At 32.0% G+C, this 24,084-nt stretch overlaps 1 protein-coding gene across 1 annotated transcript in view; it reads right to left on the bottom strand.

Moving 5' to 3' along the window:
* Positions 1-22,839, bottom strand: part of GABRA6 (gamma-aminobutyric acid type A receptor subunit alpha6) — a 39,421-nt gene extending 16,582 nt beyond the window's left edge. The window contains exons 1-7 of the mRNA XM_074285149.1: positions 22,758-22,839; positions 22,293-22,360; positions 20,044-20,264; positions 19,874-19,956; positions 19,369-19,512; positions 18,760-18,912; positions 17,190-17,431 (exon numbers count right to left, since the gene is read on the bottom strand). Of these exons, the coding sequence (XP_074141250.1) occupies positions 17,190-17,431; positions 18,760-18,912; positions 19,369-19,512; positions 19,874-19,956; positions 20,044-20,264; positions 22,293-22,295 (846 nt within the window). The 5' untranslated portion in view covers positions 22,296-22,360; positions 22,758-22,839. The remainder of the gene's footprint in view (positions 1-17,189; positions 17,432-18,759; positions 18,913-19,368; positions 19,513-19,873; positions 19,957-20,043; positions 20,265-22,292; positions 22,361-22,757) is intronic.
* Positions 22,840-24,084: the final 1,245 nt, after the last annotated feature.

Genomic DNA, 24,084 nt, shown 5'->3' with positions numbered 1-24,084 from the left:
ATCTCTAATTTGGCTTTTATATATCTTGTTTATACATAGTTGTTTGCCTCTTATCTGCTCATTAGATGATGAACTCCCTGAACTTAAGAATTACTTCATTTTTTTTCTTTTTAATTTCTCTCATATTTACCATAGTTCCTGATCCATAGCAGTTAAATCAAGCCAATTAGTATTTATTAAGCATCCGTTTTTTGGCTGGGCTCTAAGAAGAGTACTACAAACATGACAAAAGGCAAAAATTAATAGTCCCTTCTGTCAAGGAGTTCAGCCTAATACTAATGAGTCCCATATCAGAGTTATGGCATTGTCAGAGGAAAAAAATGGGCATTTAGGAGAATTATAGAGATAGAAATAACAGGACATAATTAATTTTTATAAAGGATGTAGAGGATGAGAAAAAATGATGAATCATAGATTAAACTGAGTAAACTGGAAAAGTAGTTGTATCCTTGACATGAATGAAAAATTTGTAAGGGAACACAATTTGGTATGGAAGTTTATAAATCAGTTTTGGTAGTGTTGAGTTGAAGAGATCTACAGGCACTTGTCTAACAGGACATTGGAAATACAAAATTGGATATAAGGAGACAGATCTAAGATAGACATTTATATATGAAAGTTATCCGCACAAGAATTACAATTGAAACTAAGGAGATAATAAAAACCTTCAGAAGGGCAGAGCTTTGGAATATTCTTATCATTAGTAATCATGACATGGGTGAAGATTCAACAAAAGAGGTGGAAAGAAAAGGAGAGATCAGAGTCAAGAAAAATCTAGAGAAATAAAAAAAGAGTGGCTCAAGGAGAAAAGGGTGATTGATAGTGTCAAAGACTTCAAGCAAGTCAAGAAAGATGAAAATTGGGGGAAAGTTTTTAGGTATGGTAATTAATGTTGATGGATGATTAGCATATTCTGACTAACTTGATTTGACACAATAGATATTTATAAAGTATAGTGTGTATATATATATATATAAAGTATATTTATATATATATATACATATATATATATATAAAGTATATTTATAAAGTATAATAGAGCATAATATAAAAATATATAATTTGTCAAGAATGGCTCCCAAGTTTCTTTAAGATAAAACACAAACTCCTCTGGTAACATATCTTTTTATATTGATTTCCCATCATTCCCACTTTTATGCTGTATACTGCAGCCAAACTGGTATACATTCTATATTCACATTCTGTCTCCTATTTCTATCCCTTTTAGTTTCCATTTTGTTTTTGGTCTATTTTTCCTTTTATTAAATCATAATCTAAAAAAGAATGCATTTAATATTTCTGCCTTTCTGAATTTGATTTTGAGGTTTTTATGTCTGGCCAATTTGTGTGTAGGTATTATGTATCACTGATAAAAAGGTATTCATTTCTATTCCCATTATATTTTATGCAGAGGTCTAACATTTCTAGAATTTTAATTCATCTTCTTAATTTATTTCTTCCTTCTTTTGTGCTTAGATTTATCTAGTTCTAAGAAAGAGAGAGATTGGAATTCCCCACAAATACAGTTTTGTTATTTATTTTTTCCTGCAATTCACTTAACTTCTCTATATCCTTGCTATATCCTTTTGTGCATATAGAAATTTTTAACAGTGATATGATTTTTGTTATCTATGGTAGTCTTTAGTAAGATTTAATTTCCTTGTAACTATCTTAATTAGGTTTACTTTAACTTTTGCTTTGTCTGAAATTAGGATCATTATCCCTGCTTTTTTTTTTTTTTTAACTTCAGTTGAAGGATGATATAGTCAGCTTTAGACTTATCTTTATTGTATGTGCATAATTCTGATTCATATGTGTTTCTTGTAAAGAACATATTGTAGGAGTCTGGCTTAGTCCATTTTGATATAGCCTTCCATTTTATTGGAGAATTTATCCCATTCACGGTTATGATTACTAACTCTGCATTTCTCTCTTTCCTCTTTTCCCCCTTTTATATGTTTTTCTTTCTTTTTTCATCTTTCTCCTCCTCACCAGTATTTTGCATTCCATCCCTATTTCCCTCAATTTGCCCTCTACCAGTCCTTTTCTTACCCCTTTCTCCTTCTACTTCTGACCTCCCATCTATCAGTTTTTTCACTTCCTTTTTCTTTCCCCTTTCTCCTACTTCCCTAGGGTAAGATAGATTTCTATACCCAATGAGGTGTGTGTGCTATTCTCTCCTTGAGTTAAATCCAATGAGATTTAGATTCAAACAATACTCATTTCTTTCCTTGTATTGTAATAGGTGTTTTGTGCCTTTTTTTTCATGCGACATAACTTAATATACTTTTGCAATTTTGCTTCACTTTTCCCCTTCTCCTAGTACAATCTTTATTCCACTCCTGAATTTACTTTTACATCAACAAATCAAAGTCAACATATACCAACATCCTCTGTCCATGAATATTAACTTTAAAGAAATACAAAAAAAAGTTTTAATGACCATTTTATCACAGGAATCAATAATAAAAGTGATAACTACTCACCTAATACTATTTTAAGGATTGGAAGATCCTACTCACATAAAAAAATTAGAATTAATACTGATATGAGACACTGAAGTGTTTAATGTCAGTTAAACTCCATAACATTAATTTATGATTCCACCAGCAAGCATACTCTGTGTTATTTTTATGACAATAATTTTTAAATGTCATGATATTTAGGGGTGGGGAAAATGGCCTAGAGTTTATTATATTATTTTGTTTCTCCTTATGCTTTCCATAATACGAATAAGGGTTTTGGTGAAAATAAAACATAATGCTCTAAGTTCTAACTAAGTTCATTTCTTATGACTTTAGGGATGAATATGTTCTTTACAATTAAGTTAACCTTTTAGAAACAAAAGGTTTTTCACTATATTAAAAAAAAAATTCTTGAAATAAAACAAGATTATGAAATGCCTTTTTTTTTCCAAAAAGGGAAAAGGTTATTCATTTTTAAAGCAACCAAACAACCAAACAAAAAGATAAACAAAACAGGATCACAGAATGTCAGAACATTTAGAAATCATTTAGTCCAATCATCTCATTTTACAGATAAGGTGCCACAAAAGGGGAAGTAATTACTTTCATACATTTTTTAAAACATTTTTTTGAAATGTCATTAATAATAATAACCCCCAATAAAGTACAACTACATTATGATTAATTTGAGGTTAATCTGTGGCAATGATAAAATTATTGGAATTGCAGACATATGAAAAGATTAACTACTAGAAATTATAAATGTCAATACCTCAACTATTGGAAGTGATTCAATGCAGATGTAGGCATATGATGAGTGCTCATGAAAAGGGATGAATTCATGAATATTTTAACTTTGTCTAGATGCTGTATAATACTGTACCATAATTATAATCAGTACCATGTAATAATAAAGTTGGAAATGAATCTTAGTGATTTTGGGCAAGGGGTTCACTATTTTTAGTCAATAAAAGCTGTAGGACCAATTTAGGCAATAATATAGTGTCCATATCATGGGACCAAGACAACTATAAGAAAAATTTGTTTCTAAACAGATTAAAATAAATAGGAGATAAAAAGGATGTGTTACCTAATCTAAAGAGAGAATAGTTAAAGAGCAAAAGATTAAAATGTGATACAGTGAACTGGGACCAAGGAAGTTCAAATCTCATATGAGACACTTCCTACTATGAAGCTTTAGGCAGGTCATTTAAATTCCATATAAAGCATAAGATCAATTATGATTGGCTCAAATGTTCCACAGTATAACATGAATCTCAAATAAAGCATTTTTACAACTTCCTCTCATATCTGAGACTCATTCTCCCCCTTTCTTAAAGCAGAGTAAAATAAAATTGCTATCAAGAGAGATTTCAAAAGTAATCTCTCTCTCTCTCTCTCTCTCTCTCTCTCTCTCTCTCTCTCTCTATATATATATATATATATATATATATATATATATATACATATATATGTATGTATATATGTGTTAATTATGTTATTTTGAATTTTGTAAAAAGTACCTTCACAATATTTCTTTCTTTCTTTCTTTTTTTTTTTTTTTTTTTTTTTTTTTCTGAGGCAAATGGGGTTAAGTGACTTGCCCAAAGTCACACAGCTAGAAAGTGTTGAGTGTCTGAGGCTAGATTTGAATTCAGGGCCTCCTGACTTCAGGGCTGGTGCTCTATCCACTGTGCCACCATATTAACTAAAGAGCAAAAAGGATGTGTGAAAATGTCCCAGGGTGTAAACATACCTTATTACCTCAAAAAATTATTGATTAATTTGCCTAAAAATGCTGCAACATTTTATTTATTGATTACTGCAAAGCTTTTAAATTGGTTTTGCATGCATATCTCCTTCATATACAGGGGATATATAAAATAAAACCAAGTAGAGGGAGAACACAATACTTAATATACACTTTAAAATGGCTATTTAAATCAACACCAACAAACACATGATAAAAACAATTGTTCATAAATGTGAAATTTTTCAAGGAGATTGTTTAAGCTCGTGGTTTTGACTACTTTTAAATCCATTACCATCTTTCCTAAATAGTACTAAATATAGCTTCTGTCTTAAAGAGGAAAACAAATGAAAATATTCATATTTTCCTCCTTTTATGTAAATACATTATTTCAACTTATATAGCTTCATCAACCCTCCAAAAAATAAACAAAACCTATCAAAAGGCTATTTTCTTTATTGGTAATATTTTTGAAGGATATAACAATGTGCTTTGGGATTTAATAAGTATAGAATGTTTTTTTTTTTTCAAAAAAAATTAAGAATATACTAAAAGATTGGGTAAAATAATTTTCAAGCCAAATACAACTTAAAAGTTCAGCAAAAAAGTTCTCTTGCACCTGGGTGAGAGTGGAGTACAGTCCAGTGAAGACCTCCCCAGCATGAACCCAGTCCCAGCAAATTAGAAGCAAGCCTTAAGAATTTGAATTCAGAAATCAATCAAATTAATATTATACTTCAAAATAATTTGACCTCCTCCATGCAAAATAGAGTGAATTTTAGGAAAAAGTGGGGCAGTGGATACAGTTCTAGACTTGAAGTCAAGAAGTTTTCTTGACTTCAAATCTGGCCTCAGATGCTTACTGGCTATTATGAGCCTGGGCAAATCATTTAACCTGGTGTGCTTCACTTTTTCATCTGGAAAAGGAACTAGAAAAAGAAATAGCTAATCCTAGAATCTTTGTAAAAAAAAAAAAAAAAAAAAAAAAAAAACCCAAATGAAAAACCCCAAATGGGGACATGAAAGTAGTTGGACACAACTGAAATGAATGAACAACAAAAAACAAATGTAGCAAGAGACACTGTTATCCTGAAATAGAGTAAAAATGGATAGAATATATTAAAAAGAAATTAAAACCCAGTTAACGTGAAACTGAATGTTCACTGCTGAAATAATAAAATGGATAATAAGAGTGCTGGAAAGATTCCTAATACCTATTGTAGCTGGAGAAAAGATTAGACTAATTTGGTAAAAGGAGGGAAAATAAAGACACTCTCTCTCTCTCTCTCTCTCTCTCTCTCTCTCTCTCTCTCTCTCTCTCTCTCTCTTTCTCTTTCTCTCTCTCTTTCTCTCTCTCACACACACACCAAAAACTTGCCAAATAGCTTTGTAACAACCAGTTATGACTTCACTGAGGAATACAAAAGACTGAAAATAAGCACATATCATTTAATAAGTCAAACATAATCTATGGTGATTTGCTTCTGTGTGGAATCTATATTAAATAGCTTAAAATATAAAACCAAAACATATTCGAAGAGCTACAACCATCTGAATTTAAGCACCAATGAAGAAAAAAAATAGCAACATGATTTTAGAAATAGAGGGGCCCCGCAATTTATGATCATGTTGTTGTCACTGAAAATTATATAAAAAAAATTAATCCTTGAATACTTCAGCAATAGTAATCAATAGAAATGGTATAAATGAACTAGCATCACTAAAAGCTACAAAAATATTGAGATAGAGCTAAGGTGATGGAGAAAAGGCAATGAATCAGCTCACCTGAACTCTACCTAAAATGTCCATGAACATCTTTAAATAATGTCCTAAAGCAAGATTCTTGGAGGAGCAGAATCCACAAAAAGATTGGGCAAAATAATTTTGAAGCTAAATACAACTTAAAAGTTCAGCAAGAAAGTTCCCTCTCACCTGGGTAAGAATGGAGTACAATCTAGTGGAGGCCTTTTCAGCATGAACCCAGTCTCAGCAGATTAGAAGCAAGTCATAGGAATTTGAATCAGAAGCAAAAGTGGCTACTTCCAGAGCAGCACACAGTTGGTAAGGGGTCAAACAACCTGTCAGAAGGAGAATTCAGGGGTCTTTTTTGCTAGCACTGAGGTAAGACTCTTTTGCTTTGTCCATACTTGGATCTAAATCACAATCATAACTGGCAGTATGGTGATAAGGGAGATCAAAATACATACTCAGAAGAAGGTAATAAAGTCAGAGCTCCCATATTCAAAGCCTCCAAGAAAAAATTGAATTGATCTCAGGCCATGGAAGAGCTTAAAAATGATTTTTGAAAATCAAGTAAGATAGGTAGAGGAAAAAAAAATTGGAAGAGAAATGAGAGTAAGGCAAACAAATAATCACAAAAAACAAGTCAACAGCCTAGTAAAGGAATCACACAAAAAATGCTGAAGCAAATATTATCTAAAATAAAATAAAAATACCTGACCAAATGGTAAGGAGAAGGAAAATATCTTACAAAGCAGAAGTAGGGGGGATTCTTGGAAGATGGCAAAGTAGGTCAGTATATTTCAAGCTCTCCAGCTACCCCCACCCACCCCCTACCGCCACAAACCAAACAAATCTGCAGCTCAGGACAAACATGTTCTGATGAAAAATCAAAAAAGATTTGAAAGAAAACTTTCAACAAAGTCCAACAGCAAGATATACCAAAAAAAAATAATAATTCCACTTAAAATAACTGTTGATAATATAAAATATTTGGGAGTCCACCTGCCAAGGCAAATTCAGGAATTATATGAACACAACTACAAAACAGTTTCCACAAAATAAAGTCAGATCTAATCAATAGAAAAATATCAAGTGCTCAAGATTAGGCCGAGTGAATATAAATGACAATGCTACCTAAATTAATCTATTTATTCAGTGCCATAACAATCAAACTCAGAAGAAATTATTTTATAGATTTAGAAAAAATAACAAAAATGTTCACCTGGAAGAACAAAAGAATTTTAAGGGATTTAATGAAAATATGCAAATAAAGATGGCCTACTTGTGCCAGATCTAAAATTATATTACAAAACAGCAGTCATCAAAATCATACAGTCCTGTCTAAGAAATAAAGTAGAACAGGTTAGATTCATAGGATGAACTATTGACTGTAGTCAATGACTATAGTGTTCTAGTGTTTGGTAAACCCAAAGACCCTAGCTTTTTGGATAAAAAACTAACTATTTGACAAAAACTTCTGGGAAAATTGGTAACGAGTATGCCATAAACAAGACATTGACCCACACTTAACATCATGTACCAAGATAAGGTTGAAATAGGTTCATAATTTAGACATAAAGAGTCATATTATAAGCAAATTAAACGAACAAAGGATAGTTTATATCTCAGATCTGTGGAAAAGGAAGGAATTCATGGCCAAAAAAGAAATAGAATTCATAACTGAACATAAAATAGATAATTTTTATTATATTAAGTTTTTGTACAAACAAAACTAATGCAGACAAAATAGAAGTTTCACATTCAAAGGTTCTGATAAAAGCCTCATTTCTAAACTATATAGAGCATTAACTCAAAATTATAAGAATTTTAGCCATTCTCCAATTGATAAATGGTCAAATGATATGAACAATTTCCAGATGAGGAAATAAAATCATTTCTAGTGATATGAATATATGACTATTAACCAGAGAAATGCAAATTAAGACAACTCTGAGGTACCACTACATACTTCTCAGATTGGCTAAGATGACAAGAAAAGATAATGACAAATATTGGAGAGGATATGGGAAACTGGAACACTATTACATTGTTGGTGGAGTTATGAACTGATTCAATCATTCTGAAGAACAATTTGGAGCTATGCCCAAAGGGCTATCAAAGTGTGCATACCATTTGACCCAACAGTGTTTCTACTGGGCTTATATCCCAAAGAGGGAAAGGGATACACATGTGTGAATATATTTGTGGCAGCCTTTTTTGTAGTAGCAAGAAAGTGGAAACTGACTGGATGCCCCATCCTTTGGAGAAATTGGGTGTGAATGTGTAAGTTATAGTATATGGATATTATGGAATATTATTGTTCTAAAAGCAATGATCAGCAAAATGATTTCAAAGAACCCTTGAGAGACTTGATTAACTGATGCTAAGTGAAATGAGCAGTATTGGGGAATTATTGTACACAGTAATAAGAAGATTATACAATGATCAATTCTGATGTATGTGGCTCTTTTCAACAATGAGATGATCCAGGCCAGTTTTGATGATGCTGTGATGAAGAGAACCATCTACACCCACACAGAGCACTGTTGGAATTGAGTGTGGATCACAACTTAGCATTATTATTCTTTTTTTGGTGGTTGTTGTTTGCTTGCATTTTATTTTCTTCCTCATTTTTTTTTCCTTTTTGATTTGGTTTTTCTTGTACAGCAAGATAATTTGTATATATATATATATATATATATATATACATATATATATGTATATATATATGTATGCATATATTGAATTTCACATATATTTTTACTATGTTTAACATATATTGGATTACTTGCCATCTAGGGGAGGGAGTTGGGGAAAGGTGGGGGGAAATCAGAACACAAGGTTTTGCAAGGGCTAATGTTGAAAAATTATCCATGCATATGTTTTAAAAATTAAAAAGCCTTCAGAAAAAAAGGTAATTAAAAGAAGAAGAAGAGGGGTTCTCTTAGTGCTACCCAAGAAGATCTGAAGAAAACTTCTAGGCTCAAGACTAATCAGTGTGAGATGCAAACAGCTTCCAGCCACCTCTACAGAAACATCAAGTGGGGATCCCTGGGAATAGCTGGGTTTGGCTGAGGCTCAGCAGGAACCACAGAAACATTCAGGATTGAACTGGGGTTGGGAATCAGAGTTCAGGAAGACTGAGAGAGGTTGGCTGATTAGGAACACCAAGTATAGCTGTGCTGCAGATACACTGCCCTGAGTATACCTATGAATGCAGAAGCAATGGGGTAGGGATGTTGCTGGCAGTGGGCACTAGTAGGAGGGTGGAGCTCTTGGTTTGGAGTTCCAGGTCAGAGATGAGGACAGAAGTGCAGCTAAAGGCACCATTTATCCCACCCCAGAATTAGAAAGCTAATACTTATACAAATGAGGTAGAGAAAAACAATACACAAAGAAAGATTTATAGGGGGAAGGAGGACTTCTGAAAACCTACCACAGTGGAAATGGGATAAATAGGCAGGGCTACATACATATTACGAAGGGTATAGCAGCCTCCAAAATCTATAAAGAAATAAAGGGAGAGGAATGAATGAACAGAGGGGAAGTAAAGGGTGAGGGAAGAAGGCAAGGGAGGGACCCCTAGGTGGGGGGGGGGGTTAAGTAAGGTTATGTTAACAAGTCAAATTAAGGAGAAATATTAAAGCTAAATAATTAGCAGGTATAGGAAAGAATAGATATATACAAACATTTCAATAAGGATAGGGAGTAGAATTTTTTAGGGGAAAAAAGGAAGGCTAGTATTCACTGATCTTAGACAAAGTCAAATGAAATTCAATCAAGAGATAAACTTAGATAATATGTCATCCATACTAATATTGTTTTAGATGCATGTGTATATGTGTGTATATGTATATATGTATGGGGGTATTTGTAGATTTGTTTGCATGCTGCTTTACACATTTAAGTATATCAATATAAATATCTGTGTGGGTCTATGGGTGGGGATGCATGTATATATGTGTTTATATGTATTTGTGTTTATGTATATATCTGCATATGTATATATAAATATATTTGTTCTTAATTATAACCTGTTTGAGGGAGGTGGGAGGGATGAAAGAGGGAAAAAAATAAAGTTAAAAAAAAAGTACACCACAGAGAACAATCTACAAGAAGCAAAGAAAAAATGGACACTCATTAATATAATTCCTACCACTATTATATATCATTGTTTGAACTAAAAGCCATGATTTAAAAAGAGGCTAGATACCATTTTCAAAAAAAAATATCAAGAAAAACTGTTCTGATATTATAGAATCAGAAGATAAAATATAAATGGAAAAAAATCTACCAATCAACTCTTCAAAGAGATCCCAAAATAAAAAGTCCCAGGAATAATAAGGTAAAATTCCTGACCTCTCAAGTCAAGGATAAAATACTGCAAGTAACTTTAAAATTTAAAATATTGCAAGCTCTAAGGTATAGTGCAACCACAATCAGGATAACATAAGATTTAGCATCTTCTACCTTAAAGGATAGGACATCTTGGAATATGATATTCCAAAGGGCAAAAGAGATAAGATTATAATCAAGAATCCCTTATCCAAAAGAAAAAAAAAAGTATTTTTTTTTTTTTTGTTTGTTTGTTTGTTTGTTTTTTTGGTTTTTTTTGTTTTTTTTTGTTTTTTTGGTGGAGGGATGTATATTCAATGAAATAGAGGATTTTAGAATATTCTTGAAGTAAAAACCATAGCTGAATAAAAAGTTTGTTTTTAAACTCAGGAGAAGACTAAAAAAGCTTAATAGGGAAGAGAAAACATAAAAGACTTAATTATTTATATTCTTACGAAAGATGATATTTACAACCTAAGAACATTGTCTTAGGCAGTAAGAGGGAGTATACATATATATGTATGTATGAATTGAATATGAAGGGATGACATATATAAAATAAAATTAAGGAGTGAGAGAAGAGTGTATTGGGAGCAAATAAAAAATGACAAATAATGGGAATGTGGGAAAATTAGGGCATAAATGCCTGGTTGATAAAATTGTTAATCTGATTCAACCATCCTATAAAGCAATTTGGAATTATGTCTAGAGGGCTACAAATCCATGCATATCCTTTGATCTATCAATACCTCTACTAGGCCTACATTCTAAAAGATCTTTTTTAAAAAGGGTCTAACATACACACTTGTAAAATATATACACACTTGCACATACACACATAAGATAAAAAGCTGCTTCATATAATGTGTTGTATAGCAAGACAATATTTGAATTATTACAATGCATTGGCTGATTTACAAATCACTGAGTTTTGCATAAAGCAACCCATTCTGAAAATAGTTGATCATTTGGGAGAAAAAAATTCATCAAGCATGAAAAGTTTGATTTGATTTCTCAAATGATCTGTGCCTAGTTTATAGAGAATAACTCTCTAATAGGTACCCATTCAAATTGAATTTCCAAAAGCAAATACAGTAAAAAAAAATTGTAAATAATTGTATTCCTATACTATATATATATATATATATATATATATATATATATATATATATATATATATGAAAAAGGGGGAGGAGGAAGGGATTTATGTGTGTGTGTGTGTGTGTGTGCGCGTGCGCGCGTATGTGTATTAGGGGAATTTTCCAGAGTTATGTGTACATTGTATAAAATTCATTGCTACTATAATTAATAACATCACTAGTCAAAAGCCAGTTATGTAATATAATCAGTAGATTTTGGGGAGTCAAATAAGAGTTGTTTCTAAAGCAGCTCAGCTTCTTGTATAAGTAGATAAATTGACACAGTTAAGCCTTTTTTTAATATCTCTAAAATATGAATTAGTTGATGTTTAAGATATCTTTAACAGTTAAAGATTTCTCCTATGATATATTTATAACATTATATATAATATTATAATACTATGAATTTCCTTTGCAAAGAGCTCCAAGAGGGGTTTTAAAAAAGAATTTTCATTGATATTATCATCAGAGTTCTCCATATTTATGGTAATCCCCTCTATTTAGAATGGGAAAGGGGAATTTAATTTAAATCACTTTACCTATGTAACATGAGTAGAAAATATGGAAATAAGTGGATGCTCTGCAATGAATTATAAACAATCATTTTTGTTTTTCTTTTCCACCTTAAAATGCATAGGAACCTTTCTTTAAACATAGTGAAACAAAGAAATGACTCTGAAGAATACTCTTGGGAATTTCTAAATATACTAATTGTTTAGATTTTGTCTACATGAAATTATCCATCTGAGTGAACAAAGAAAATATTTGATTGCTATAACTTTCTGTGGGTAAAGCCAAGATGATGGAGTAGAAAAGCACTCAAATAAGCTCTCCCCAAATTTCCTTTGCAGCACCTTTTAAAATAATACCTCAATATCAATTATGGAATGGCAAGACCACAAAAGGTCAGAATAACACATTCTTCCAGCTGAAGACAACATCAGAAATTGAAAAGACATTTGTGAGATGTGGGAAGAGGTTTACCTTAAGTCTACCTGGCGGAAACACCAGTTGTGGGACCAGGTGGTAGAGAAAGAAGTAGCAGTAATTTCGGGAGCTTCCAAGTCAGAGACAGTAAGAGGACCTAGCAACTGGTCAAAAGGAAAATAAATAAATAAATAAAAGGGAATATAAAATAAAATAAAATAAATAAAATAAAATATAAATATAAATATAAAATATAAAATAAATATATAAATATAAAATATAAAATAAAATAAAATAAATAAAATAAAAAGGGAATAAAAGGGAAAATAAAATAAATAAAAGGGAAAAGGGCTGGTAATTCTAGAATCCTACTCATATCTGAAATGGGTTAAAGAAGGAACAATATATAGCTATCTGGAAGGGTATAAAAGTCTTCTAAATTTATTAAGAAATAAGGAAGGTTACTATAAGAGGTATAAAGAGGAGAGTATAAAATGGAATTAGGTGCAAAGATTAATAGAATAAAGAGAGAGGGGAAGAGTGAGAAGAAAGGGTGAAATGATAAATGAGGGATCCTGGAGGGAAAGAGGAGATTAAGCAACAACAAGGCAAGAAAGAGGGTAGAAGTACAGTAGAGGAGTCCATAGTGACAGGAAACCAACATACAAACATAATAAAAATTATTTGGAATAGAATTTATTAGGAAAAAAAGAAGGGCTAGTAATCATTGATCTCTGACAAAATTGAAGATTAAATAGATTCAATCAAAAGAGAAAAAATGGGAAAACTATACTATATGTCAGCTATATTAATACAGCTTTAGACTATTTAAAACAAGTGACTAGTATAAGGTTGGGATGTTTCTGTGGTGTAGTAAGTGATGGGTTGGTGGATTTAGAAAAATATAGAAAGGCTGGAACCTAAGATGGATATTACCCACCTTCAAAAGGATAATATTTAGAGAAAAAGAGGAAAAACAAGCATAGTACAACTTTATATAAATGTATAATAATATATATTTATATATGTGTATGATTATAGATAGCTGTATGTATATGTGTAAATATACATGTGGATGTGTGTGTGGTTGGTGTGTGTGTGTGTGTGTGTGTGAGATCAGTGCTCAAATGTAGACTTCTTGGGAGAATTGGGGGAAAAGAAGGAGAGAAAAAAGAATAAAGTAAAAAGGACATAGCAGAGAGCAAAAGAAAATCTACAAGGAAGCAAAGGAAAGATAGACAGTTCTGAATACAATGTGTAGTATTTATTTTATACGCTTTCTTAAAATGGAAACTTATTTTACATTTTTAATCCGAGTTTCAGCCTTTTTTGCTCTCATGTCTACTGTGCATATAACAATGTTTTTCGTTTTTTGTTTTTTGTTTTTTTTGCTTTTTGTGCTTTTCCCCTCTTTTTTCTTTTGTGTTAGTTTTAAAATAAAACAAATACATTATAATGAAAAAAGGTGACAATTTATTAAGCTTTAAAATCCTTGCAACCAATGTAAGAAGGCAGAAATACATAATGGACACTTTTCAGACCATAATGCAATTAAAAATAAAAATACATTCAAGGGGGCAACTAGATAGCTCAGTGCTATCTAGCACCAACTCTGAGATTAGGAGGACTAGAGTTCAAATCTTAAAACTTCTTAGCTATGTGACTCTGAGCAAGTCACTTAATCACAATTGCTTCAGAAAAAAAAAAAAAAAGTTATAGAAGCATAGGTTAAAATTAATTGAAAAATAAATTATGTTATCCCAAAGAATGATGAGTCAAAGAAAAAGAGCATAAAAAAATCAATAATTTCACTAAAGATAATGATAACATGCCAAAATTTAGGGGATGCAGCCAAAGTAGTACTTACAGAAAAGTTTCTAAATGCTTACATTAAAAAAAAAAAAAAAAAGACCAATGATTAGGCATGCACCTAAAAAAAATGTTTTTTTGAAAAACAACACAAATAAATAACCCAATGAAGAAACAAAATAATCACTCTTTGTAAGTAACAGGATAATAGAGAGAACCATAAAGAATCAGCTAAAAAACCAGTTAAGCCAATTCATGAGCAAAGTTGTAGGATATAAAATGAATTTACATAAGTTATCAGCATTTCTGTATACTACCAACAAAACCCAGGAGCAAGGAACAGAAAGAGAAATTCCATTAAAAAATAACTGCAGACAATATAACCAATGGATAATATGAACAAAATTATAAAATATCTTTCACCCAAATACAGATTTAAACAATTGGAAAAATTCTAATTGCTCACAGGTAGGCTAAGCCAATATAGTTTGTTTTTTTTTTTTTTTTTTTTTTTTTTTTTTTTTCTGAAGCAATTGGGGTTAAGTGACTTGCCCATGGTAAAAACAGCTTAGGAAGTGTTAAGTGCCTGAGATCAAATTTGAACTCAGGTCCTCTTTGACTTCAGGACTGGTGCTTTATCCATAGCACCACCTAGCTGTCCCAGGCTGAGCCAATATAATAAAAAAAATGACAATTATAGTTAAATTAATTTACATATGGAGTGTTACGCCAATCAAATTACCAAAAAATTATTTTATAGAGCCAGAATTAATCTTAATAAAATTCATTTAGGAAAAGATGAAAAATAATAAGTGATTTGATGGGGAAGGGAATGTAAAGAAAGGAGGGCTAGCAGTTTTATATTTCAAAAATATTACAAAATGGTAATCAACAAAAAAAATCATGTAGCAGGAGATCAGCAATTGATTAACTACATAATACACAATAGCAAATGATCATAGTAAACTATTTCTTGATTACCTCAGTGATTCAGATTTTGGGGTAAGAACTCACTGTTTGACCAAAAAAAAAAAAAAAAAAAAAAATTGCTGGAAAAATTTGAAAGCAGTTTAGAAGAAACTAGGTATAGAGCAACATTTCACACCATATAACAAGATAAGGTCAAAATGGCTAAATGATTTAGACATAGAAGATGAATAATAAATTATGTAAGCATGGAAAAATAGGTATATCAGATCTATAAACAAGAGAAAAGTTTATGATAAAACAATGTATATTGGAGACTATGAAAAGAAAAGGATAATTTTGATTGCATGAATTTAAAAAGTGTTTTATTAAAACAAGACTAATGCAGCCAAAATTAGAGGAAAAATGGAGGAAAGTTGTTTGTTCTCAAATACATAGAGAATTGAGCTAAATTTGTAAAAATAAAAGCTATTCTTCAGTTGATAAGTGGTCAAAAGATTTGAACAGAAAGCTACAAAAAGGAAAAAAAAATCAAAGGTATGATCATATAAAAAAAATGCTGCAAATCACTACTGGTTAGAGAAATATCAATTAAAACAACTGTGATAAACCACCTCACAGCTATATTGGCTGTCATGAAATAAAAAAAATACTGAAGAGGATGGAAAAATTGTTGCATTAGCTACACAAGATGTGATAATCAACAACTTTAGTAATCTACTGTTTGTTTAATCCAAATACTCCAACTTGGAGGATAAGAACTCACTATTTGACAAAAAAAATGCTAGGAACTCTGTATAGTATGTCAGAAAGTAGCTATAGATCAACATCACACATTCTAGATCAATAAGGTCAAAATGAATACATGACTTAGGTGTAAATGATGGCACTATTAGTAAATTAGAAGAGCAAGGGTATTTTATGTATTAGATCTTTGCAGAAGAGAGATATTTATGACCAAAGAAAAACTAGAAACCATTATGAAATGAAAAATGGATAATATTGATTAAATTAAATTGAAAAGGTTTTTCATAAAAAAAAATGAAACCAAGATATGACAGGAATAAGGAAACTGGGAAATAATTTTTAAAACCAATGTGTCTGATAAAGGCTTCATTTCTAAAATATATAGAGAACTGAGCCAAATTTATAAGAATACAAGTCACTCTTTCCCCAATTGAATAGATGGTCAAAGGCAATAGACAATTTTCAGATGAAGACATTAAAGTCATCTATAGTCATATAAAGTACTCTATATAATTATTGATTAGAGAAATGCTAATAAAAACAACTCTAAGATAAATCTCACACTTATCAGATTGGTTAAGATGGCAGGAACAAGATGATAAATGTTGGAGGAGATGTGGGAAAACTGGGACACTAATTCATTGTTTGTGAAGTTGTGAACTGATCAAACCATTCTTGAGAGTAATTTAAAACTATGCCTAGAGGGCTATAAAAACTATATGTACCCTTTGCTTCAGCAGTGCTATTAATCATAAAAGAGGGAAAATGACCCACATGTGCAAAAATTTTTGTAGCAGAATGGGGAATGGCTGAATAAATTATGGTATATGAAAAAATGGAAAATTTTTACTCTAAGAAAAATGAATAGGCTGATATTAGAAAAGCTTGGAAAGATTTACATGAACTAGAGTTGAATGAAGCAAGCAGAACTAGGAAAACATTGTACATAGCAACAAGATGCTGTGTAATCAATATGTTGAACACTACTTATTTCTTTTTATTTTCTATAGTTGGCATGTGGGGCCCTGTTCAAAGGGAACTTCTAAAGCCTAAGGACATTCTTACAGATCCTTAGAGTACCTAAAATCTGCTATTAAAATCATGAAAGTAAAATAATTTTAAGAAAATGAAAATAAAGACTAATTATGAGTTTTTTTCTTCCCTGAACATTTTATTCTCATCACATTTTCTTCTCTGAAACAGTCAAGTTTGATTACAATAGAATGAAAACTTCAGAATTAGGTGTTTTGAGCTCATCTAACACTGCTTCAAGTTAATTCAAGTACTGGAGTGGATTACTTTTGCTGAAGGATTCAAAACATTAGAAAAATGAATCATTACCAAAACAATCTCATCCTTCACTGGTACCATTGTCACTGGTGGAAGGGCCATCCTGGATACCTTCTGCATTCCTCTCTGGTTCTGAAGGTTGGTGAAATAATTGACAGCTGCAAACTCAATAAGTGCAGAGAAGACAAAGGCAAAACACACAGCTATGAACCAATCCATAGCAGTTGCATAAGATACCTTTGGCAAAGAGTGCCTAGCACTGATACTTAAAGTGGTCATGGTTAAAACAGTCGTAATTCCTAAAAAAGGAAAAAGAAATGCATGACTTCAGAACTGAGGATCCTATAAAAAGATCAAATGAGATGGTTTTAATGCATAGAGGAATTGCTGAATTAATGAAACATATTATTAGCTACAATGGTGCTTTTAAATATTATAAAGTTTGACTACAAATAACAAGAAATTGACAGTTATTGATTAAATTGACAATAATGGGAGAAATTTAAGGACATTAGAGTTTTTCCTGAAGTTATTTATTCCTGAAATTTCTTGTCATTTCTAATCAACCTTTTAGGAATAATGCTGATGTACATGGAGGTGGATGGAAATACCCTGTTTCATAGGATGAGATGATTTCTTAGGTCCCCTAAGTTTTTAATTTCATTGGTTTAAAGTAATCTTGAAAAAATAACTCAATTATTTATTCATGATGAATTAGTCTTTAATCTCACCTAATTTAAACTAAATTAATCCCTTTTCATAACAATGTAAGAGATCATTAATGTTAATAAAATAATAATTGTTATTGGTCTGACTATTATTATCTTCCCCTGTTGATTATATTCAATTCACCCTATCTTGTTTGTACCTAGCTATTTTCAAGCTCCCTCTCCTACTATGAGTTCCTTGAGAATAGGGACTGTCTTTTACCATTCTTCTTATACTCCCCTTTTAATATAATGCCTGAAACATAGTAGCTGTTCAATAAATGTTTACTGACTAACTGAACTAGCAGCCTTATACTGAAAATTAAAATGAGGTAAATATTTCTATGAAAGGAAATTATAAACTGAGATTAAGCTATTTTTTAAACTTATGCATCATATTTTTGTTTATGTGTAATTTATTTTTGCACTTTAAAATTTTTATTGCAGCTTTAGATGTTTTGTTTATAGCCACCTCATTTTGCTCTTTTAGATGCAATCAATCAATATAAATTACATAATATCTGCCTACAGAGCTGTAGTTACAGAATGGCAAGGGCGGGGTTTAAATATCTGGGAACTATTTTCGCCATTTTTTGTTATGTTATTCCTTTGGTTGAGGATTTTTTTTTTATTTCCATATTTAGACCTATCTTCTTTTGTTTATTCTGATTCAATTTGGAACATAAGCTAGTAACCAGAAAGAACACCAATCACCATTCTTGCAGAAATAGCCCCTTAGTTGGTCAAGAAAAAAAACTTAAGTGACAGTAATAATGAGTGGGTAGTCTCTCTGAATAAGATAGGAATCAGTTTTCATTGGCAGGTAGCAGAAAAGCAATTTCAATGAATATTCAATTGTTATAAGGAAATAATGTAAGGTGATGGATAAATAGTTTGAGGGCAGAGACAGTAAGTCATACCGAAAACAGTTCTAGCAGGCACAGACTCCTTATTAATCCAGAAAGACACCTGAGATAGAATGACTGTCATAATGCAGGGAGTATATATCTGTATCATGAAATATCCCATCTTCCTTTGCAAGTGGAAATAAACTGTCATGATTACATATTCACCTGGAAGGAGATACGTATATCAGGGTTATTGTTGTTGACACCATGCACAGAAAGAAGCTTAAAGTAAATCAAACAGAATTTTAAATTTGCATGTCCTGGGAGAAAAAAAAAAAGAAGGAAAGGAAAGGAATAGTTTAATACATACACACATACACAAATGTATGCACAAAGGGATCTGATCGTTCTATAGAACAAAGAAGCACATCCATTTATTCTTTGGATATTTTTGTCACGTACTGACAAAAGCAGAATCCTTCAAGGTCAAGCCAGACTGCATACATCTACACATCTCATGGAGAAATCAATTTTTAGCAATTTGTTTTTTGGAATTTTTAAGGAGGGCAAGTTCAGCTAAGGAATAATAAATAATTAAAATAATGTCAACAAGATAAACTACTAGAAAACTGTGGGGTGGTTAACATGTGAGAGCAGGCACCACATATGCCAGATTCTTACCTGTATTAGACTTTATTATCTCACTAGATACAGTCTGTCCAATCAGATCATACTGTAAGAGACTGGAGGATTCTTGAGGAACTTCTACAGAATAAAGAGGACCCTTTTTCCATGTATAGATGATCTCACTTTTGGGGTAAGCATCTAAATTTTAAGAACAGACATTAGGCATAGCAATGAATCTTACTATTTTCTTCTGTAAGCTATTTTTTGTTTCATTTTATGTAAGAAGGAAATTCAATTGCACCAAATGGGTCTGTCATTTTCATTTTATCTAGATAGTTAAAAAGAAAGTTTCCTAGAACCTGCATCACTCTATACACACAGAAGATGCAATGAATTAATTATGCTCGCTAAATCATACCAAAAATTGCCAATAAGCTTCAAGTTGTTTATATGTTTTATAGTGATATGCCTTTCTAGCTTCCTAGGATATAGATTTAGTTACTCAAATAATAATTTATATTGAATAAGTTATGTACATATGTGAGGTTTTCAGACTTACAGCTCCCAAACTTCAGTGGACAAGCATGTCCATCCATAGGAAAGTTAACCAGCCTCATGGGGCAGTCAGCATTGATGGTAAGTCTAAAACACATTGAAAAAGAGAGTGCTATGATATTGTTATCATAGAAGGCCCTGAGGACCAAGGAAACATAGCTGTTTAAAGCTCACCTCATTGTGTAGAGAATAGTACCATTCTGCATGATCCGGAAAAGCTTGTTTGGGGTTGTCATGTTGTGAGCTATGGATTTTTTCCCATTCCTAAAAAAAGTGTCAGGTGTCCAGATTTTGCTGACCATCAAATTGTTCAAACTTAGAATCTTAGATGGGCCCCTGAACTTCAGTCTCTCATCAGTCCATGTCTGACGAAAGAAAACATCCATTGTGTATTCCTGTAAGAATGTAAAACAGTCACCTGCTAATTTGTTAAGCACCTTTCCTTCACTGCTTTAATATCAAATCCTATTTCCTTAAAGGGATAATTAGAAGGTAGTCATTCTTTGCAAAATAGCCTTTTCAAAAGGCTTTGATGTTATTGCATCATTACGCTTCTTGTTTCCTAGAATATTTGTTATTTATTGTCATTGTTCACATGAAGAGAAATAATTACACATAACCTAACATGAAAACAATTATCTTAAGCAATCTCTGAGTGTCCCACCATTTGTATACCTCTCTTTCTCTCTTGCTTTCTCCTCCATCTCCAAAACATCCATCCCCATCCTTACCTATATGTTTAACCTCATGCCCATCCTCTTTCATATCTATATCTATACATCCATTTTCATCTACATATTCATCCTGATCTTTATTTCCATATTCTAATGAAAAATATAACTTAAAAATTCTGTTCTATTCTAGGTTCAGTGTCTTGGCTCATCTAGTCTCAATGCATCTTATATCCTCTCTTGGCATTTAGTTCTCTATTAAGTGGATACAGGAATGTGGTCTCAGCATTCAGTGGTGCCTTGAAGGTAGCTAAATTGCTTGCCAAATGTTTTGCTATCCTCAGATCAAAATTTGGTTAGAGGGTTCTCAAAATAGAGCATTAATTCCAATATTCCAGTGTCTAGTCAAGAAATGGTGTCTCTTAAATGTACAGCTAAAATTATTTGTAAGTAGTTTATAACTCTTATTAATTTTCTTCAAAAATACTATGCTAGGTACTTTGTAAGTAAATAAGTGAAGCAACAACATTTTTACAAAGAGGGATAATTTCCCCCCCAAAGACTTCAAGAAATATTATATTTGTAAGGTCTGATCTAGGGGACAAAACTTGCAACTGATTTCCCAGTTCCCTTTTTATTTCTGGCTTTTATTGCCAGCATTTGTTTGTTGAATTAGACAATATGTGAAAAACAAGATCTGAATCTATGCATTTAAGCTCTGGGTCCTAGTGGTAAGATTCAAAAGTAATGATGCACTTAAGGAAAAAAGAAAATCCCAGCAAAAAGTTCTAGGTTTCCCTTTTGACTACTCCTTCCTCATCCCTCAGCTAATTAGGTCTTTAACAATAGCACTATAGAAATTCACAGCAATTACCAACATCAGTAAAGTCCAACAACTAGGTTTTGAATTTTCATATTATTAAAAGCCATTAAGGCTTTGAATAATACAAGCTCCCCAATTTTCTCATCTCCAGTTGGTACAAAAAGCAGAAAGTAAATGAAGACAACAAATGCAGTTCCACTATAAAACCTAGTAGTGCTGGGGCAATTTGAGGATGATTATAGGTGGTATTTGACGTTGTTTTAGTGGATCAGTTAAAATATTACTAGAGGACATTCAAAGTCCAAAAATAAATACTTAATTCTGGAAGGCCAGCTTGGAGTTTAAGTGCCATTTACTATAAATATAATCCCTCCTTTACCTATTGTTCTATCTATGAAGTAAATGGTTGACTGCATCATGTTATCCTGAATGGTGCCTTGTTATATTTTGTAAAATTTTCTTTCTGGGATTTCAAAATGTAGCCATGCCACAAATGTTAAACATTTCCTCAGTCTTATTGTTAGTTACTTAAAACCTTAGTATCCTTTACTCAAAATGATAATCCCCACCTTTCCCTCATTTAAACCTTGTTTTTTTTTTTTTTTTTTTCCTTCAATAGACCCTAAATCCTGACCCAAGGAGAAAGGTCTTGCAAAAATGACTAATGAATACTTCAAGCTTGGCTCCTTAGTGAGATTTTCTAGGAAATTCAATTTAACAATCTACTTTAAAAACAGCATTCCCCCAAATATGATGGGAAATATTTCAATCCAATTCAATTGAGCAAATATCCATTAATCATCTATAAAGTGTCAGACATTGGGCTTAAAAAATGAATACTGCTTCATGAATCTAGGGCCATAATTAAGTGGAAATCCTAGGTATATCCATGATATCTGCGATTCACTCAGATTTCCAAATAGACTTACCATTTCCACATCAGACACAGGACCAAAGCTTGTGACATAAATATCTGTTTTCACCTCAGTGACAGCACCTAAAATGAAGGTGAAGGAGAGTGTTTTTTTTTTTCTTTATACCCTACTCATCAGAATAGATTTTTAGGAAATTTATTTAGGACTACTCAACAAATGCAGCTATATTTTGCACTTGATATTCCCACCATTCCCTCAGTCTGTTCTTTCCTCAGAATCCTTAGTTCCATTCAGTTGTGAAAATTCATTTATGCCAGCCCAAACTAAAAGATTCAAAGTGAGCTTGAATCCTGATTTACCCAATTACTTTGTCCAGTCTGTGAAAGATAAGAGTGAATAAATAACAACTTGAACAGAATTCAGTTGAGGATCCCTGGAAATGGTGTGGGTCTTGGAAGAACAAGGAAGAAGGAGGATATTGTTTGAAAACAAATAATGGTTAAGTTCCCCCTCTCTTACCTCCAAATCCTGGCCGAAGCCTGTTGTCATACCCATCTAACAGGTTGTCCAATATCCTGCTGATATTCTTTGAATAGAGGTTTCCTTCATACACAGGATCACCCAGGGCATTGTCCAGGCTGCAGATAAAAGGAACATGCTATGTGGCTCACTTTCTCCTCTCCTACCCTATTCCTTAATGCAAACAAAGAAAGGAATTGGGATAGTTAGGAAAATGACTTACCATACAATGATGTACAGCCACTTCAGAAATGAGGGCATCCTGCAGTGCTTTGTACTATGCAGGGACTTCCCCTTTTTAGTCTCCTGATTCCCACCCTCCTCTACCAGTCTACTGGAGTAGGGTCCAAAGACCTTACATATCCTTTATTCTTATTCTGTTCAACCCAATAATTCAGTGGATGAAGAAGCTCCTGGGAAAGAATTTGAGGAGAATATACAAGAAGGTGCCTTTCTTTTTCCTTCTCCCTCTTCTGGGGGAGTTTCTTTGCAGTCTTAGACTTCTTCACCCTGACTCAGGCTTCTCTGACTGGCTCAGTTGGAAAATGAGGGTTTGAAGGGACAATGCATGGTGAGAGAACAGTGACAATAATAGAATGAGGCATTACAGGAGATTAAAAGGAAGAAATCCACTGTTAGTTTTGGCAAAGAATTAGCAGGGCCTCATTAGGGAATCTGGAAAAGCAGTGGCATCTTGCTGATTGAGATTATGTTCAAAATGGGCTCAATATTTACTACTTTTATGGTTCATAGTGAAATTTCTATTCATATCTTGCTATATTAAAAAAATATATATATATATATATATATATATATATATATATATATATATATATATATATATATATACTTTTTGAAATAAAAGGTCTTCCTCAGGCCTTCATTTGAATTTTTATGTGGTATTTATTAATGATAGAATCTTTCTTTACATTAAAAAACTACTATAATTCCCTATGTAAAAACACAGAAAAAAGGGCTTCTCAGTTCTGTTAGTACATACAATATATGTTTTGGTTTTTAGGATTTTTTGTTTGTTTGCTTTTTGCTTTCTGAAGCCAAGAATCCACCCCAAACTAAACCTATTTATACCTCTATTTTGTTTATTTTTTTCACTTCCAAATTATTTCTCTAATCTATTCCCCTCTCTAATCTATTGAGGAGACAAGAAATATTATACTCTTTATACATATGAAGTGCTACAAAACATTTCTACTTATTCCTCCATTTTAGACACATACCTTTACAACCTGAAATAATCTGTCCCAACACAAAATTTAGAAGGATGGCCAGTTTTTATTAGCTAGATTTATTTTTTATTATTATTAAA

The sequence above is a fragment of the Sminthopsis crassicaudata genome, chromosome 2 (assembly GCF_048593235.1).
Source record: "Sminthopsis crassicaudata isolate SCR6 chromosome 2, ASM4859323v1, whole genome shotgun sequence".
Classification (NCBI taxonomy): Eukaryota; Metazoa; Chordata; class Mammalia; order Dasyuromorphia; family Dasyuridae; genus Sminthopsis; species Sminthopsis crassicaudata.
This window is presented reverse-complemented; position numbering and strand designations above follow the sequence as displayed.